General features: G+C 30.7%; 1 protein-coding gene and 1 long non-coding RNA gene across 4 annotated transcripts in view; one reads left to right on the top strand and one right to left on the bottom strand.

Annotated features, from left to right (window-relative positions):
* Window positions 1-460: 460 nt before the first annotated feature.
* LOC115881404 lies at window positions 461-5,395 on the bottom strand. Of its 3 annotated transcripts, none has more exons than XR_004050045.1 (9): window positions 5,258-5,395; window positions 5,072-5,197; window positions 4,602-4,764; window positions 3,968-4,233; window positions 3,434-3,650; window positions 3,257-3,377; window positions 3,036-3,176; window positions 1,135-1,295; window positions 461-473 (listed from the first exon to the last, which is right to left on the bottom strand). It is a non-coding gene; the product is annotated as an uncharacterized LOC115881404 (long non-coding RNA). The 3 variants fall into 3 exon arrangements; XR_004050046.1 differs by having other exon boundaries at window positions 3,968-4,194; XR_004050043.1 differs by having other exon boundaries at window positions 3,968-4,136.
* Window positions 5,396-6,470: 1,075 nt separating this feature from the next.
* The window catches only part of LOC115881366 (tyrosine-protein phosphatase 10D-like), a 149,622-nt gene continuing 135,323 nt past the window's right edge, over window positions 6,471-20,769 (top strand). The window contains exon 1 of the mRNA XM_030898821.1: window positions 6,471-6,783. Coding sequence (XP_030754681.1) covers window positions 6,730-6,783 — 54 coding nt within the window. The 5' untranslated portion in view covers window positions 6,471-6,729. The remainder of the gene's footprint in view (window positions 6,784-20,769) is intronic.

The raw sequence follows: 20,769 nt of genomic DNA, 5'->3' as shown, positions 1-20,769 counted from the left end.
ATCCGTGGAATCTGGAGATAGTTGGCGCTGCGATCGGCGCAAAGCGATTCAAAAAGCGCGCCTTTATTTGAATTTAAATATTTTTATATATATATTATAATTACCAAATAAAAGACTAATATAAGAATTAAATTATTTATTAAGAGATAAAAAATAATATTTTTCAAATATGTTACAATAAAATGATAATTTTAAATAAACATAATAATAAATAAATGGTACAAGGAAATAAAACAAACATTTGAGATACAAATGTTGCAGTAAAAAAACAGTAAAAAATGGAATATCCGCCTTTTTTCATATGAAAAAACCATGACATCAGGGAAAAAGCTTTACGTGCCATATGCTTAACGCACGTTAGGGTCCACGTGGAAACACAAACATTCAGCACGGCGAAACAACGTGGCCGCATCCGAAACTCCTTCCAAAGAAAACTTTTCAATACATTGACAAATTTTTATCCTGTGTCCATCCTTGAAAAAAAAAGTATTATTAGATGTGAATGAATTAGGGTTTCCATACATCCGGATTTGGCATGTTTTAGTTTTTATGGTGTCTGGGGTATTATGCGATTAAACTGTTTCACAAAATTATTTAGTTTTTATGATCAGATTTACCGTACTTTCTTTCAATTTCCGATTGGATTACCCTTAAAATCGATCGGACACCTTAAAAATTAAAAAGAACATTCTTTCTAAGGTTTCCATGTTTAGGTTTTTAAGGTGTTTATTAGGTGCATACCTAATTATAGTAAAATAAAATATATTCCTTAAAGTCTTAAAAAAATTGAAAATTAAAAGGGTTACAAAATATGTATTTCTTCTTTATGTATGTATATGCTAGAAGAGCTAGAAGAATGTCAGACTGTACTAATAAAAATTACACATAATTAATTGCAGTATGCCATATATGAATTCTCGTATAAGACCATATGAGGAATACATTTTTTTATTTGAAAGTGGAAGACAAAGACATATTATGAAATAAAATATCTTCTTTAATTAATATTATATTTAATGTTGAAATTTTGTACAAAAAATCAACATTAAATAAAGACAATGAAACTTGAAACTAATAGATGTTTTATTTCAGCATATTAATTTGTTGTTTATTGAAATTACTGGGATATATTACCCCATGTCATTTTCCTTAGGAGTGCATATTCCTTTTCAATACTATCCTACAATTGCTTCTTGGTCATGTTGCTCTAAAAACTGAAGAGTGTATATTTGTTTGATGACATATGTTTATGTTAACCCTGATGGTGCTGCAATTTGTTTTAGAACATAGTTCACCTAGAAAATATAATACTGGTTATGTCATTTTTTTATGTAATTGTGATATGTTTTGATCTGTAATGTGTTCTGTAATGTGAGCTGTTTTCATGACAAATTAAAAATTTATTCCTGTTGGTTTAATATATAAACAAACATAAACATTGAAAATTTGAAATTTTTAGTTTGATAGTTGTTAATGTTGACTAAATATCATATTAAAAGAAAATAACCATCTATTAAGAATACCGATATTTTATATGCTACACCAAGGATATTTTTATACTTAAATACTTCTATTAGTACTTCTTGAAAAAATATTATAATCTACGTCCTACATCCAATCTAAGTCCAATGAAAAATATCGAATTTTGGATTGTAGCATTATTTCAGAGAATCATAGTGCGTTGGAACAGATGGTTGTATGAACATCAGCATTTTCTACAATACTAAATATAATAGATTTATTTGGTATTTTAGTATTTGAGATTAATTCTATAAAATTTATTGTTCGTTCTTATAAATGTTGGTTTAATTAATTCACGGTTATTCAGCTCATTAGACACGGAGTAATGTACTGTAGCCAAACGATTAGATTTTTACAAATTGTAAGTTTTGGATTTGTTGTAGGACTATTTATAATTATTTGCAACAAGTACTACAGTGTCCCAAATAAATAAAAATATCAAACACTAGTTAAGTAGATGTAAAAGAGGACTAATTAATATGATCTCAGTATTCGAACTACATACATTAATTGACTATTTGCGTTGATTAATAATTGCTCCAGTACTAAAAAAAACTGAATTTTGTATGTGTATTAGACAATGTGGTAAAAGTAACACCTAAATTTTATGTCATTTTTTGATAAATGCTTATTTATAATAACAGAGACGTTCATATTCATAACTTTTTAATATATTGATTTCTGATTCAAATCTACATTTATTTATAATAATTTATTAACTAACACAATTAAATGTGATTAATTAATATTTGGGCGGAAATAATGGTGGTATATTTAATTAATGGTACACTCTTTTGCAAAGATTTAAATAGTTATCTCTTTGTAAACAAATGGGCTAGCAATATTATCGTTTTTAGCATCGGTACAGTCTAAAATGTCAATATTATAAGAAAATGCATTTTCTATGAGAATTTGAAGATATAGGTAAAACGTTATATAATACAATTAAATTGTGCATCTGATTCACGTAAAATATACAGGGTGTTCCATTTAAATTAAACAAGTTATTGCCGTTTAAAGCTAGTAATTATTTAAAATAAATTTTAATATAAAATAAAATTTTTAGACACTCTGTATAAGATAGTATTATTTTTATTATTGCAACACAAAATTTAGAAAACAGAAAAACTTCAGTACAATATTTGGTTTTAAAAACTTAAATACCCCTAGAGAAATAAAGCATTAAAATTGTTACTGCATTTTTAGGTGAGATAAACCTTAATCAAAGTTATCTTTATTTTAATTGGAGAAACTAAAAATTTCATAATATAGAGAGTGTTCCATTTAAAAAAATACAACATTGGTATTTTTTATTTATTCGGAACAATCTGTATCTTACAAAAGTACGTTTAAATTGTAGCTCTAATAGTCCTTAAACAAACCCAAATCTTTTATAATTTGGAAAAATTCAAAATCTTTGGCTACAATACTCCGTGTCGAATGAGGTGAATAACCCTGTATAGCAAGATTACACCTTCGATGGTATTAATCTGAAAGCGCTGTTAGTTCCTTACCTAATTTTTGAGTTAATATTATATTATCCTTTAAATTTATCCCACTATCTACTAGCACTTTTATTTTTCTGTTGGGTATAGACTCATAAGGTAAATAAGTATATAGATATTCTTGTGTGAATTTTCACTATCTTGAAATCACTAAAACAAAGGTAAATTAATAAATGAATTTTTTCCAATATGTGAAAACCAATATTGGAAGACAAAAAAAAATAGTTTACCAGATAGTCCGTTCTTTATGTTTTACCCTCTCTGATTGTATATTATCCTCTCTGATAGTCTTATCAGAAGTTGCAGTGAGGCTCCTTTACCCTATATTTCAGATTTTGTGACTGACATTTCCTACAAATATAGGGAATATAGGATGTAAATTATTTTATATTACGCTTTGGGATTACCTATGAATGTCGGCAGTTTTTCTACATGATACACAATGATGGTGCTTCAATTATGAAAGAACATGAAGATGATATACCACTTCTTAACCATAAGAAAAGCATGTTTTCCACAAGACAAGTGACGGATTCATCTGTCATACAGCTCTTCACCTCGTTTCCCTTTAGTAGTTTTGTTCTGTTTCTATAAAAATATCAGTTCATTCCACTTTAACTGTACCTACAAATTTTACATATTGCTTATCACCTCTATCTGCAACACGATCTTTTTATAAATACTTATAACTAAGAGATTATAAATACATGTGTAAAAGTTAATATAAACAATTACCTATTAAATTAAATATAAAATATAAAAAAATATATGTTCGAATATAACAAATTTATTTTCTAACTATTTTAAAATTGATTAGACCCGATTACTTAAAATTATTTACCAAAGTAGTAATAGGAAATATTTTATTTAAACTAGGATGTTATAAATAAAACAAAATAGTTTATATAAAGAAATAATAGAATATAAGCTTCTTTACTTACAACCATTTTTATGTTTTCTTTTTGAAAGTGAATTTTCTACACTGGTTAGTTCTTTTATAACTTGAATCACTTTTATTTTATTTTAACAGTGAATATTATTATTTTCAGGCCTATCTTCTATACACTTTCATGGTCATATATTTCTCTTGTCTAGCGAAACCTGATTATGCTGCAATGTTCAATTTTGTTATTAGTCCCATTAGAAAATAAAATACTGTATTTTTTCTCTACAAAATTACATAACATGATTTATTGTGCTGATGGAGCTGCAAAATATCAATAAATATTTTGAAATTAAAGTACCTTTGTATAAATCAAATGTGAGGACAGTTTTATACATACGTTGAATTAAAAAGAAAATGTGAATTTACAATTTTGTGATTTTTAAATGTATAGAAAAGTTAATCTTTAAAAATGGCCATATTTTAAAAAACATTGGTATTATTTGACATATAAAATATTATTTTAAAATTTAGTGTAATATTCCCTGCATATTTTATAAAAACATGGAAGTGAAACTATATAACACTTGAAAAAGAAGAAGATATGAAGAAAGATATGAAGCTAATTTACAACCCTGTATTTTAAATAACTTGAAAAAATATATACTAGAGCCTAGGGCTTAACTGCTCACCTGAATTAGTTAAATCCTGGGTAACGTTATCACAGAGTCATTCATAGAGCAGGAATAGTTATGTTTCAGTTTTATATCAACCAAATTTTACTATCATCACAAAACAACATAATTACAAAAGGCATTGTGTTATATTTTCAAAGATTCTTGTCATATTTTTGGTCTACAAATACAAAACATTATTAATTTTCTTACTCCTCAATTATTAAAATATAGCTGATCCTCAAAGAAAGTTAATATCTGACTCGAAAGTTTATAAACAGCAAATGTCCATCTACAAATAAAATTCACAAATGTGTTTTTAATATAGCATTTTTAAACAAGCTAAGCTGGCTAGCCTCAGGCAAAGAATATTGTATTTTCGTAGTAGAATTATCTTTGACTTTTTTGTCATGGCTTCTCCCATCACCGGGAGAAGAAAATTTTATCAGTTTTATTGCAATACTAAACATATGTTTATATGTACTTACTTTTCAGTATTTTTGGAAAATTATGCATTTTGGCTAAATTCTGGACTCATCTTTGTTATTTCCTCCATAGATCTATCAATACAACATTTTTCTTGAGCGAAATATAGGCCTTGTTCCCATGTTGGTCTTCAAATAAAAATTAACTAATTGCGTTGAAATTCACTAATTATTGTGGTTAATAGATACCTCTGGGTAATTCGCGCAATATATAGGATATTAGTGATCACTTAAACACACATAATATTGCTAATACAACCAAATACTTTGGAAATTCGCAAGCGAAAAATCAAATCGACAATCGATATTTGATATGAGCAATGGCTGTCGCGGCGTCGCGTAGAGCGGGACTAGCGGGAGGCGGGGACTAAAACGGATGCGGAAATAAAAGCAGTAAAATATGTACCGGGTCATTTAAATTTGCGAAACAGCGCCCTCTCACTACAGATGCTAATTTTCCAAAGAAGTTTGATCTGGCCAGAGATCCGGCAGGCCTAATTCCCATATGCGCTTGATCGTCTCGTAGTTGTCTCTGCTATAAATAAAAAACATATTTTTTTTTATTTTAGACTTGAAAAATAATTTTTCCAACGTGAATAATTGGTTGCCTACGTATAGCTCTCTAGCAGTGTTGTCATGTTGGAGAATGAATCTTAATTTCTATTAAATACTAGGTAAACAAAATAGAAGTTAATATCCATGTCCATATTAACCAAAATAAAAATATATGAACGAATTACAGATTTTCTATAAACTCAAATAATTTACTTAATATACTATTTAGTCATAGGTAGGTACCTATCTTTTTTTTAATGAAATTGACATTTGAAAAATAAAATTATTTTTCTGTTGCTGTTGTTGTTTTGGTGTATTGTGGTGATTTAGTGTTTTATTTTGCTGTGTAACACCAAAGGTTCCAACCCCCAACTGTAAGTACATACACTATAAAAGCTATTCTAATTATTTTTTTTATATCGAAGAATAATAATAAATTCGGTTAATAATTCAACTCATAAAATCACAGTTTTCTTTAAAAGTTAAGAAATATCAAAACACGATATTTTGAATGCTGCATGTATAAAATGTCATTGATCGTCATTTCTAAGGTAACCTAACGCATTTTTTTACGATCATACGGTTTAATAATAATTATACACTACATATAATATCTTTATAGCAATAAAAGTTAGTAAGCACTTTTTTATTTTCATTCGTAAAGATACATACGAATATATTCTACATTATTTCCTTCACATCATTTATGGAGTCATTTTATTTTGTTTTAAAATATTAATATTTTGAGACACTCTGTAAGCTGATTTACACATTTTTACCACAATCTGGCATCGTCGCGTTCAAGCAAACGTGCATTGTAAACGTCACGAAAAATCTGTCAGTTAAATCAACGCCGCTTAGATCATCTGTTCAAGAAATGGCGATCGTATGGAGTCTCGTTCGTAAAAAATAAAAGAAAATGTGCCGTTTTTCGTATTTTGAACGGACAACAGTGGTCTTTTATTTTAACTGACTTAAGTTATGCTTAATACGTCCTTTGTGTAAATTTGTTTGTGCGGAAAACGGTAAATTGGTGATATTTTCGTGACTGTTTTGTGTCCTGTTCGTTACCTGTAGCAGAATAGAGTTTTATTCCATCTATTAAAATGACCGGATTTTACTGTGTTTTGCTTATTGTCACCTGTTGTGCTTTTGTCAAGGTATGTCGTTGCTTTATTTGTTTTTTCGTGAAATTTTTACATGATTATCGTGTGGGCACGATACTATTCAAGACATTATTTACCTACTGTCAACTTTGTTTACTTGTTTATTTCTTTTTACCTGTTGCTTATATTCAATCCATTGTTTAATAATTGTAACAGATTAGCTTTCGCAATTGTTCTGTTCTGATTTAGTAGCCATGAATTTATTGAAAGCTTATTGTGAACGTGAACTAGGTATTAGATAAAGAGGGACTTTCTCTTTTTCAACTTTATTTTTAGCACCATTTTCCACGGTTTACTGTCTATAAATTCGACATTAATTTAATTTTTTATTACTTAATGAAATTAAATGTTTGGTTTTTAATAATAGGTACTTATTTACGAGGGTACTTATGTTTAATTTTTGAAGAAATGCACCCTCCACGCATTGTTTACGTATGGTTACAGATATATCTATAAAATATGTACCCAATACACACCTGTAATGGTAACACCTGTATTGTATAGATATTAGCAAGGATATTAGTTATTTATTTATAGAGGGAATATTTTATATAATACCGTATAATCGAAAAAAAACGGGCTATGAAACGAAGATCGCTGTCATTTTATATGTAAAATTATATGAGGAATCTCATCGATCGTCATTTTCCAGCAAACTAGACGCCGTTTTTTTTTCGATCGTACAGTACTTAGGTACTCCTTTCTGTTGTTTTGTTATTATGTCATCGTGAATTACCCAATATGAATTTAAAAATCAAAAAATGTGACGACTTTCGCCTATTTGCAGTTTGGGAACGTATTGATCTATTTTAAGGAATTTACTTAAAAGGTTCATATATTTATTTAAATTATTAGGTATACAGTATGTCCCCGAATTGCCTTTACAAGAGGGAACACTTTTTTATTATTTACATTTTGAGAAAATGTAATTTTCCGAGCATTTTTCATAAAAATGTTTGATTGTTCTAAAATGGTTAATTCCGTTTATATTTTTCAAAATTTCCGTTTAGAGAAAATTAAAAAAAAAGATACAGTTGATTTTTTTCTAAGTTCTAAAAATCAAAACGCGTTGCTATGGTAACATAGTTTCAATTTCATTGTTTGATAGCTTGTTATTTTTTAATTAACGTCATATTTTTTGCTTTTTTAAAATGCCAAAGAAGCACAAAATTTATTTAGTTTAATGATATGGAAATGGTGATAATAGTTATTAAAAAATGTGATACCGAGTGTGATACTTTAACGACCGCAAAAATATGACGTTAATCAAAATTAATAATAACCATCTATCAAAGAATTAAATCAAAATTATATTACCATAGAAACCCGTTTTAATTTTTAGGACTTAGAAAAAAATGAACCATATTTTCATGCTTTTTTTAGTTTTCCCTAAAACGGTATCGAAATTTGGAAAAGTTAGGGATGTTGGGTTAGTAAAAGTTGGAAAGAAAAAGGAATATTTTATAAAGTATGCATTTTTCTCAAAATGTCAATAATAAAAAAGTTTTTCCTCTTGTAAAGATTGTAAAGACAATCCGGGGACATACTGTATAAACTTAATATTTTAGTGTAATTAATTCCAAGGTGTAAAATTATGTTTTAATGGAGGTATTAATATTTTGTTATAATATATCTTCTAGACTTGATGTCTTTTAAATCAAGCAACTTAACTACTTAGTATATTCATATTCATATAGTATGTTATTAAATTCAAGGAAAACCAGAGGTTTAAATACTTATTTTTGTCTTAGTTTTAAGTAACAAATGTCACAAACAGTGTAAAACGTGTAATGGATGCATGATCATAATTGGACAAATATTTCAAAAAAATGATAATAAAAAAGTAAGATTTCAAAGAAGAACAATTTTATATGCAGTATGTCCCCGGATTGGTTTTACAAGAGGAAAAACTGTTTTATTATTGACATTTTGAGAAAACTACATTCTTCATAACAAATTGTGCTTGTTTTGAACTGGTTAATCCCGTTTATACTTTTTTTACCAAATTTCCATACCGTTTTAGAGAAAATTAAGAAAAAGGTGAAAATATAGTTGATTTTTTTTCTAGGTCCTAATTCATTTCAATTTCGATAGATGGTCATTGTTATTATTGTCAAGGTGTATTACTGGTTGCATAACTGCATACTGCTAAAAATCCTGGCGCATTCGCCAGAAAGTAAAGAAAATTATAAAATTCTTTAGAAAAATCTAGAAACAACCGCCAGGGGGTATATAAGGCCCGCGCTTTGACAGTTGGACAAGTTAAAGTTTGAAGTTTGAAGTCTAAAGTTTGAAAATACCGCGAAATACCGTCAGAGTAATAGTAGTTGCATAAGTTGTGTTGTAAATAGTATAAGTTGTGTGTACAGAGTGAAACAAATAAATTCGTTAAGTATTTTATCGTGAGTTTAAATAGTGGACCCACGGAATTCGTAACATTATTAATGATTTCGATAGATGGTTATTATTAATTTTGATTAACGTCATATTTTTTGCTGTTGTTAAAAAATCATTTTTTCCGATAACTATCATCAACCTTCTGTAGCTTTGAACTAAATTAATTTTGTGCTTTTTTAACATTTTAAAACAACAAAACATATTATATTAATTAAAATTCTATGAATAACAATCTATCAAAGAATGGAAACGAAGTTACATAGGTACCTATGTACCTATATTATCACAGCAACGCGTGAAGCTGATCCAAGAAGATCGACATATCACATATCGTGAAATTGAAGCATGATTTAAAAAACGATGTACTTAAACAGCCGTTAAACGGTAGCCTACTAAAATGCCGTTAATAGATATTGTGATGTCGTTCATGTCGGCGGAAAGTAATGCCTAGCCTTAAGCATTCTGCAAGAGCACCTGTGGGTCAGTGGCTGAGGCTATCGCCTCGCAAGCGAATGGTCCGTGGTTCAAATCTCACGCCGACCAAGACTTTTTTTATATATTTTTTTGCTTATAGCGTGATCTTATTGCATTGGTTTCACTCTTTTTAGTTGGATTAGTTTAGTTATTTGGCGGGTTGGTTAGCGTGGTTATTTGGAGGGTGTTAATTCATTGGTTAGTTGGTTATTTGATGGGGTTGGTTGATTTTTACTAATTTATATTTGTTTTTATATTTTTTATCAGTGTCGAGGTTAGTTGCGTTGGTTAAGTTGGTTATTTGGTGGGGTGGATAGCGTTGGTTAGTCCTTATAAAATTTCTATATTTCATAAAGCCGTCAAGTGCGTCACATCAACGACGTCATACCTATTAACGGCATTTTAGTAAGCTACCGTTTAACGGCTGTTTAAGTACAGCCTTTAAAAAATAGTTTCTCGTTGGATCTGTTGACGGAAGAACAGAACGCAATTGAAGGGGTGGCTGCAATAACCAGGCAGCTCCATTTTAAGGAATTTTGCTTGCTGCAAACAGTTCCCGGAAGCTACCCTGGTTTTTGCTGCAAACTGAAAGCAAGTTAGCCATGGGCGCCGGAAGAATAAAATTTAGGGGGGGGCAAGGTAAGAATGAATAAAAAATTGACATTTTTGGTAATTGTTGGGAAAACTGGAAATCGTCCGATTTTCACCAAAATTGGTATACACCCTATTTCGAAGTCGTTGATTACGAATCTGAACTTTTTTCTTGGCGGTCTCTTACCGTTTTTCAGAAAAACGGAAAATAATTTCAATATCGAATTTTTCTTAATTTCTCATATTTTTAAGGTTTTCTAGCACATATTTTGTTAGGTATTCAATAATCAATAATGTTTTTGCTATTTTCTGTTACTTTTTTAACCAATTCTATGCATAATAGAGGAAAATTTGCTAAAATAAATTTGTAAACAATCTGAAAATGTTAGGTTATAGCTTTGTTCGGGTTCTTGTTACTACCGATTCTGAACCGTCCAAGAACTCTGCAGCGCATGCATAAATGAAATAATATCTTCATATTTCCTTCTGCGCATACGCATCACAGTTCTAGGACGGTTCAGAATCGGTAATAATAAGAGAAACCCGAAGGAAGCTTATGTGTTTCTGGCATTTAAAGCAACGTTGCCAATGCTAAACCTAAATTTAGCGTGTTTTTTTCGCTCATTCTGGAATTACGAAAGGCGGTCGCCAGAAGAACGGCTCCTTCCCATAACTGCTATTTTACCAACGAGATCTGACTATTTATACCCACGAAGTTGCACGAAAGAGTTTTGATTGCATTGGTTACAACTTCCATGCAGAGGGTGTTAATCTTTTGTTGTTATATTATTAGATTAACTAAAAAAAGATTAACCCCCTCCGCAAAGAAGTTAAAACCAATGCAGTCAAAACTCTTCCGCGTAATTTTGTGGTTATAGGTGTATATTTAATTATTGTCGATCTCATAATAGGTAATTTATTGAAAATCCGTAATCACCCGAAAAAATAGAAGATATGGCAACGTTGTAAATTTTCAAATTTCTAGATTAGGTCTAGAATATATTTGTCTCTCTTATTACATAGGAGAGAGAAAGAAGGATATATCAAATATCAAACTTCCATCTGGTCTCAATTTTCTTTGCTATTTTGTTAAGAAAAGTGTTTTTCAGTAAAATTTTGGACACTTTTCTATCCCCAATCAAGTGTGGCTTTTAGATAAACTATAATATAATGAAAATATAATGAAATTATTACTTTATAGGGCCGAAATAAAGAAAAATTCAATGTTGAAATAATTTTTCGTTTTTCCGAAAAACGGTAAGAGACCGCCAAGAAAAAAGTAGATTCGTAATCTACGACCTCAAAATAGTGCGTATACCAATTTTGGTGAAAATCGGACGATTTCCAGTTTTCCCAATAATAACCACATTTTTTATTATTTTATAGGTAACACCTAACAATTTCATAATAATGATTATTTTTTTACAGATGGATGTAAGAAGATAGCTTTTATTTTTATTGTTTCAGTGATCCAGGGGGGGGGGGCAAATGCCCCCTCTTGCCCCCCCTGTCCGGCGCCCATGAAGTTAGCTCCAAATAACGTTGTCATTTGTGTACTGTTAAATGGAGTTATCTGATTGCTGCAGGGAACGATTGGACTATTTTTTATAGGGCAATTCAGTAAAAATCTCATTTTCGTAAAAAAGTGGAGCCTGGCCTGGTTATTGCCACCCTTCAATTTAGAGTCAATTGGTTTAAAAAATATCTACACCGCGGCACACCGGTTTAACGCAGAAAATTCAAAAAATATATACCGTATGGTCAGTAGTGATGAATCCTGAATTTACTCTTATGAACCCGAAAATAAATGTTAATCGGCTGAGATAAACCAAAACCGACGATAGTTATCCGTTTTCGAAGTGATTCCAAAAAGATGGTGGCGACATTTGTCTCAAAAGCGGGTCAGGTAGCAAAAACATAAGAATGAACTGCGTGGTCAAGGGTTCCAGTCCCCAGAAAATGCAGTCAGCACCTACAAAAAAGCAATTTTAAAGGTACCAACAAGCGAGTGGAATAACTGCCTTCAGAATTGGTTCCATGGGATGCAAGAATGTATTTATCTTCGTGGAGAGTACATACTTCTTAAAACAATAGTGTTTAAATTTAAAAGTAATCTAAACGTTCTAAACGTTCTTTGTCCCCTTACCCGCCTTCAGAGGTTTTGCTTTGTTAAAAGTAATCTACTGTTTTTTTTTCTACATCTCTGTGCAAAATATAAAGGTGCGTTCACACCGACAGCGCCGCTCCGCGCTGCGCCGCACGGTGGAGTATTGGCATGAAAAAGGTGATCGAAATTCGAAAAAGCAAATGTGTTTAAGATTTCTCAAAAAAAGAAAAATGATAAGTTAAATCATGTCAGCCATGAATGGCGTTGCTATGGGTGTGTTTAGTTGCATTCATTTGTTTCAACGAATCGTCAAAGTTGTTATTTCTCACAGATAAGAGGTAAATGGCTAAATTTTATGTTTAAAATTATAAATTGTTGTTGTTCTTGTGCTCTTTTTACGTTTATATTATTGTTTTGATTGAAGCTCCTTGTTGTTATTTGGTAGGTAATTTCTCACAGATAAGAGGTAAATGGCTAAATTTTATGTTTAAAATTATAAATTGTTGTTGTTCTTGTGCTCTTTTTACGTTTATATTATTGTTTTGATTGAAGCTCCTTGTTGTTATTTCCAAAGTTGTTATTTCTCACAGATAAGAGGTAAATGGCTAAATTTTATGTTTAAAATTATAAATTGTTGTTGTTCTTGTGCTCTTTTTACGTTTATATTATTGTTTTGATTGAAAATGGCTCAGCAGGCTGCAGGTATGTATTCTACAAAAACGTATTATTTATTTTGATATTCTCTATACTAACAATTTTTTTTGCAACTAAAAGTTAGGCGTTCAGAAAATTTGATTATATTTGTGACATTTTTATTATACGTAGAGATTTAGTTGCGCATTTCGAATAATTCAGCATATTGTCTATATACGTTTTACTTAGTAAACATTGGGCTTTCATACAGTAAAATAAAATACTGCGACTTTTTGCGACTTTGCTGATAAAATGAGAAAAACATTCTTGGTTTCCTCTAATTTGCCAATCAGTGATATACTAATGCGAGGTGTAAACCGCGATGGCATCGTTGTGTACAGAGCGATCGCATTAGTGCCATTAGCAGTATAGCACAATTTGGCATTAGTAGCGGCTTTAGTGGTATGGGCATTGCTCGCGGATCAGTCGTGGCATTAGTAGTATTAGTTGCGATATTACTACTGGCAGTAGTGGCATTGATCGTAGAAACACTGGAACAGTGATTTTTCTTTCTTTTTTTTTAGATTCGACGAATTATCCTTTATTTTGTTCATATTATTTCCTCTTTAATTGAAAATAGCAATAATTTATATAAGGTCTACATAAAAAAATTTCGATCAACTATCTGTGCCAAATACCCCACTGTGCGCCGCGCAGATCATTTTTTTAACATATACTTTTGTGCGCGCTAAAAAAATACACTTTAAAAGTACATGTTAAAAAAATGTTTGGTTTGGCTTGGCGGAGCCGCACAGACAGTGTGAACGCACCTTAAAAGACAACTCTCGTAATACTGATTGTAATTAATTAACAAATAAAATTGTCAGTTTTAGGTTTATTCTGTTTGTTATAGGACACATTCTCGGATACTTATGTACAGGGTGTCCCATTTTGGTTGAAATCATACGGCATCTCCGTTATTAGTAAAGATATGAGGATGCGGTTTGCACACACATATCCCACTTTTTTGTCAAACGGAAGATGCTGCAAACAAGATTTTCGTAGCCCTCTTCGTTTCTGAGCTACAGGGCATTTTCCAAAATTTTGCAATTTGGAACACCCCTTGTATCTCTGTTATTGTTAAAGGTATCGATAAGGTGAAAACTGTTTATTGTAGAACTTTTTGCATAGAATACAGTGGCGTAGTCTTTTTTTTTCTATGAAAAAAAAAATGTTTTTGGAAATACATATGAACTAAAGTTATGTTTTTTCAAATGGAACACCCTGTATATTTATAAATCATATGATTCTGTCTTGCTATGAGTTTTACGAAAGTATATATCACTCTATAATTATTTTCTCTATTTACTGCAATATTTAAAATATATCATTTTCTTATTAGCAGGCCGTGATACCTAAATAACAAAAAAATCAAAATAGTATTTACTAAAATAGTCATACACATATTAAAATTTTATTTGGGATTGATATATTTTTGCTTTTGGACTGGTACCTCTGAATCTGTGAATATATTTTTCTTTTTTTTATAACGGAATTTATTATAACGGGATAGGTTTGCAAATATCTAAAAGCTTGCATTATTAAAGCATTTTTGAGGTGTTCGACATTGTTGTGGTTGCCACGATATATTTCATATTTCAAAAATCCCCAAAATCCGAAATCGAGAAAGGACAAATCCGGGAATCGGGGAGGCCAACATATGGGTTCATTGGTTCCAGTTCATTGATTCGAGAAATAATAATTTAAGAAAATTCTAATTCAAAGTTGTGAGGGGGAGCCCGATCTTGCTGAAAGTATATTTCACGTAAATTAGCTAAAGGAATAACTAAAATTTCCGGGGCGATACCTTCCAAGATTTACAAATAGCAGTAGAGTTAAGTTTCCCGAATATACAAAGCATTTATTAGTGGCTCCCAAAATAAAACAAGAGACCAGATAGCAGTATACTTTCAATAATTCTTTAGTTTCTTTTATTATCAATCATGGCCTACCTATGTGGCCTCCTACTGATAAATATTATGATCTTTTAATAAAAACTTTTAAATATTGCAGTAAATAGTGAAAATAAATATAGATTGATACACATTTTTGAGATGCTTATAGCCAGCCAGAGCCAATTTATAAATATACGGGGTTCATATCATTAAAAATATTCTTTTCGTAGAACAACAGAATACACCACTGGGGATGTCCCAAATTGCAAAATTTTCAAAAAGACCCAGTAGCTCAGAAACGAAGAGAGCTATGAAAATTTTGTTTACAGCATCTTCCGTTTGACAAAAAAGTGGGACAGGAGTGTGCAAACCGCACCCTTCTATATTCACTAATAACGGAGATACCGTATGATTTCAACCAAAATGGGACACTCTGTACTTTAAAAGTACATGAGTGTCCGTTTTTTATTATATACAATATGTACTTTAAAAGAGAATACCGCAAACGAAATAAACAATCAATATAAACGTGGTTTTGGCGTCCAAATAGATGCCGCAATTTAGAACAGGAAACAATAACAAAACATAATTAAACCGTGTTAGTATTCCGGTCGGTTAAAATTGTAAAAAGAAATCCGCCGATGACAGGCAAATTATACAAACGCAGTGTGTGTCGCTTTTTCAATTGGAACCGTTCCAAAAGAAGTTCGGTTTCTCCTACAGTATTTTAAATTAGTGTATCAAATTTGTATGGAGTATAAAATATGTCTGTAATGTGTTTTTATTTAGTAATTCAGTTTATTAAACTGTTTTCGAGACTTTTTCCGATTAGTTTGCTTCTTCGAAGACAATGTTAATCGCTGATTTTCATTTTGACATCCTACAATTCCACTTCTGTTCATAATATTTCTATGTGCATCATAAAATCTACACCTTTCCAAAAAAGTCCTATGGGTATTTCCGAATTATCTCCGAAACTAAAGTTTCAAAAAAGTCATACTATACTAGAAATTCATTTACCCAGTAGTAGTTATTAAAAGCATTTTTGGTAAACTCTGTCTCAAATAGTTTCTGAAAAAAAAATATTTTTTTAAAAGGTCCGATTAAATTTATATCTCCGAAACTAAAGTTTCAAAAAAAGTCATACTATACTAGAAATTTATTTACCCAGTAGTAGTTATAAAAAGCATTTTTGGTAAACTCTGTCTCAAACAGTTTCTGAAAAAAAAATATTTTTTTTAAAAGGTCCGATTAAATTTATATCTCCGAAACTAAAGTTTCAAAAAAAGTCATACTCTACTAGAAATTCATTTACCCAGTAGTAGTTATTAAAAGCATTTTTGGTAAACTCTGTCTCAAATAGTTTCTGAAAAAAAATAATTTTTTTAAAAGGTCCGATTAAATTTATATCTCCGAAACTAAAGTTTCAAACTAAGGGAGTATCGGAGGGTGTTAAAAATTTTAAAAAATCGTAACTCCAAAATTACAGTAGCTAGCGAAACGCGGTTTTCAATTTAAGATTAGGAATAATATTTGCAACAAAATTTGTAATAACATCAAAATCAGTCAAAGTAGCAGTTTTTAAGAGATAAGAAAAATTGGAAAAATTCCTTTACTTTGAAAGTAAAAGAACTGCCTACCAACTTTTTATTAACATATTTTAGTATGGGCGGCTATACGATACGTGCCTCTCGGCGCCATTTTTTTTTTGTAAAAACTGCTGCGTTTATCCAACGGAGACTAATCGTCAGCTGTGGCTTACTAATAAACAAATTTGCCTAACGCCTACGCACAAAAAAATGTTAACGTTTCGGAAAGTATATCTCTTTCCGTCGTCGGAAGCAAAAAAAAATACACAAAGAACTAATATAGACCCTTAAATGTTCGCATTAAAGAACATAACGATTATTTAAGAAAGGGCGACTTTCACAAATCTAAGATTTGTCAGCATTCATGGGACACAGGACACAGGGTAGATTTTAACAACGCCGTTTAGATATAAAGGGGTGGCAGGGATGTTATTTTTGCTAACCACCATAAACTTGGTCTTCTTTGAATTAATTTTTAAATATAATTTTTAAATATAATTTTTAATTAAAGAACATAACGATTATTTAAGAAAGGGCAATCGCTTCTTTGATTTTAAAGAATATAACATAAATAAACATAACTTACGTAAAAATTAAAAACAAATTAACAATAATCATTCAGAAAGTTTGAAGCTTTTTGGTTTTACCTTATTAAGTAATTGTTATCAGGTAGTGATTGTTAATTTTGAAATTTAACTTGATATAATGTCATTTTAATGCCGGGTCCAGACCAAACAGACAAAACAGTGACAAGACAGAAACATTCATGTTTTACGACAAAGTTGTGACAAATCCAATACATTTCTGCGACATTTTTGTTTCATTTTTGTTTTATTTCAAAATTCGGAGACTTCAATGTCCCGTCTCGAGTCGGTAAAGATCAAAGTGTCTATGTTTTGGTCGTATATTGGCGACAAGTTGTCGGCGCAGTGTGGATATGGCGTGTGCTGCTAACATTACGAGACCAGTGAAATCACACATAGTTAATAAAACTCATTCGCAATAATTAAACTTTTGACTTTTTTGTACTTTTGTCATTGCGGTGCGGACAATTTGTCTCAAGTTTGTCTTGTCAGAAGTCTCCATTTTTTGTGACAAGTTTGTCTTGTTTTTGTCTCAAAATCGTGTTTATTTTTTGTTACCTTGGTCTGGACCCGGCATAACAGAACGTCAACGGTTTTTGTAGACGTATCTGTTTGAAACAAAATAGTGTTCTCGAATAGTTAAATTTAGATTTTAAATAAATTATTTATTAGTAAGCCACTGCTGACAATTAGTGTCCGTTGGAGTAACGCCAGGAGTGTTTACAAAAAATAACTATTTATTTTGTAGATTTTCTTACAGTAGCGAAATACCATTTTTTCAAAGTTTATTTTTGGAAAAATGAATCCGCCACAGGGGTATAGACATTTTTTATAAAATTTTCAATTTGGTCAACAAATAACCAAGAAGTAATCTTAATAGTCTAAAGCGGCCTATACATTATCAAACAAATTGCGCAACGCAGGCTGTTGCGCAACGAGTTGCCAATGTATGATAGTGTTTGATGCGTTGCGCAATTGTTTGATGAGTTTCAAGAATATTTGAATTCTTTTGTGCAACAGGACTGTTTGCGCAACGCGTTGTGTAGTGTATGTGTGCGTTGCGCTTCGTCGTGCAATATTTTAGTACTTTCATCCAAATTCTTTGTTTTCTTTTTCGTTTTTTGGTATCATCGACATCATCTAGGGTATATACGATAATAATTGACGCAATGGCAATTGAGGACATGATTGTTTCTCAAACAATGCACAACTTTTAATAAAAATTTTGATCAAAATTTTACTAAGTGCATGGGTGAGGCAGTTGTGCAACGGAACGTTGCGCATCGCTTTGTTGCGCAACTTGTTTGATAGTGCATGGACCGCTGAATTAGTTGTGCAACGCAACGTTGCGCAATTTGTTAGATAATGTATGGGCCGCTTAAGAAAATAGGCCTTCAAATGCCAGGTTTTGGTAAAAAACTTAGTAGTTACTTGGTACTTAAACTTAGTAGTTACTTAGTTACTTGGTACTTTGAAAGATCTAAAAACGAATTGTGAAAGATTTTTTTTAAATTCACCCCCAAGAAGTGGTGAAATAAATAAATAAAATTATTTTTTCGAAATTTCACAGAAACGGACAAAAGAGGTTCAAATAAAAGTTGTAAAGCGTCCAATTTTACATAAAAATGGTCACTACACTTTTTAGCTCAAATCAAAATTAACCGAGATAGGGTGGCTAGAAGCTAGGGGACAGCTTTTATTGAAAATGTTTCCTTACCCTAAAACCTCGCGTAAAACTTAGGTATTTACCTCGAAAAGTCCTTACCGTTTCCCTGAAATTTGAAAAAAAACACTCTATTTCTATTTTTTACCCCTGGGTGAATTTATAGTTATTTTTTATACAAGACGATAAAATGGTATTTTATCGTCGACCGAAAAGATTAATTCATGAGCCATGAGATCGCGAGTGAATTAATTTCGGGAGACGATAATGCAATTTTATCGTCGTGTATAAAACAATATTTTATTTCAAGAAATTTATTACGAGTAGAAAAATTATTTTGCTGGGTTGGCGTTGGTTTCTATGTAATTTGACAATTAAATAAAGCTGTCTCGTTAGTTGTCAGTTTTGAGTCAATATTTTAATTCTCTTTCGTGTCGATTGCTGATTGAATTGGAGCCAGAAATGGCTCAAAACGAAATAAGTAAATTACCAACAGATATTCAGGCTCAGGCGACAAACGCCATATCCAAACTACTTCCATTTAAATCCCGAATAATTTATGAAAAGGAATACAAAAATTTTCAAAAATGGAAGCAATTAAAAAACGTGCGAGAAGAAATAAAGGTTTTAACCTATCCTCGCTGTTAAAGTATCATTTAATCTACCCTTGCGGTTAAAGTACTAGTTTATCTACTATTTTTGATAGATATAAGGCAATTTTAACAGTTGCTATGGAAAAAAATCTTATTGAAATTTATAACTTTCCAAACAAATTGAAAAAAAAATGTTAAATATATGACTTTTTCAGCAATTTTTTTAAAATTTCTTCTATCATCCTCTAGCTTCTAGCCAGTAGTTGCGTAGCTAGATATTCTGTGCCAGTAGCCACCCTGACTCTCTAGAAATTTGTCCCTGTGAATTTTCAGATCAATATTTAAAAAAAACAGATATTTCTAGGTATATTCTTAATTGTCATTTTAATGAAGGTATTTCCAGTCGAATGAACTAAAATGAATCCGCAACCAAAACATTAGTCATAAACAATTGGCTATTAAGTTAAATATTTAAAAAAATTATTTTATTAATGGAAGACATCGACACACTAAAGTCAACCACCTATAGGCTCATAATATTTATGATTTGTTTTTCTACGAATTTAAAAATTGTTTTTTAACAACCTGATTCGAAACGAAATGATAAATTAATCAACCAATTGTTACTAATTTTATGATATTAGTTTGATGACTAATATTTAGTTAATTTTACCGGTGCTTATTTTTATATACATTTATTATAGAATAATTTATCTTATACCGTATATTATGTTCTACATTGTTACTTTTTGTATTATGTTTTTGAATTTTGATATAAAGATGAAAATTATGTATGTATTTTTACCGTATAGGTAAGCGCATGATTTTAATTTACTATTCTTGGAAGTAGAAGAAATTAAATTAGCTGTAATAAAAAAGTGCATATTTACTGTAGTTATTATCACATTTTTATTATTGTTGTATAGAATTAGTAGGTATTTAAAGAACTGTGAGCATGGCTAACAGTTTTGCTACTTATTGCTAATTATACCGGGTGCGCCTCAAAAGTGGCTCACCTCTATAATTTTTTTTAATTTTTTCAGATAAAAAAATGAAATTTGGTATGTTAGTATATGACATAAATTCAGATTGATTGACGCATTCAATTATTTTCGGTCGCATGTAGGTGGCGCATGTAGGTAAACACATGTAGGTGGCGCCCCCTACTAATAAGAGTCATATTGACATCAAAATCAAGTTTCTCATGCCAAAAAACTCCCAGACACGAATTTTCAGCCAAATATTGACGTTACTTCAGAAATTAATTGGAAAAAATCGAAATAAAAATGAAACTTCTACACCCTGTATCTCCGAAACTAAGTATTGTAGGACATATATTTATACGAACTTTTTTACTTATTTTTATCTGCAGAGGATGCTGGCGAAGTTTCCGG

This window comes from Sitophilus oryzae, unplaced genomic scaffold (assembly GCF_002938485.1).
Source record: "Sitophilus oryzae breed Bouriz unplaced genomic scaffold, Soryzae_2.0 scaffold_1110_pilon_pilon, whole genome shotgun sequence".
Classification (NCBI taxonomy): domain Eukaryota; kingdom Metazoa; phylum Arthropoda; class Insecta; order Coleoptera; family Curculionidae; genus Sitophilus; species Sitophilus oryzae.
The sequence above is the reverse complement of the archived record's forward strand: the minus strand, read 5'-3'. Positions and strand labels throughout refer to the sequence as shown.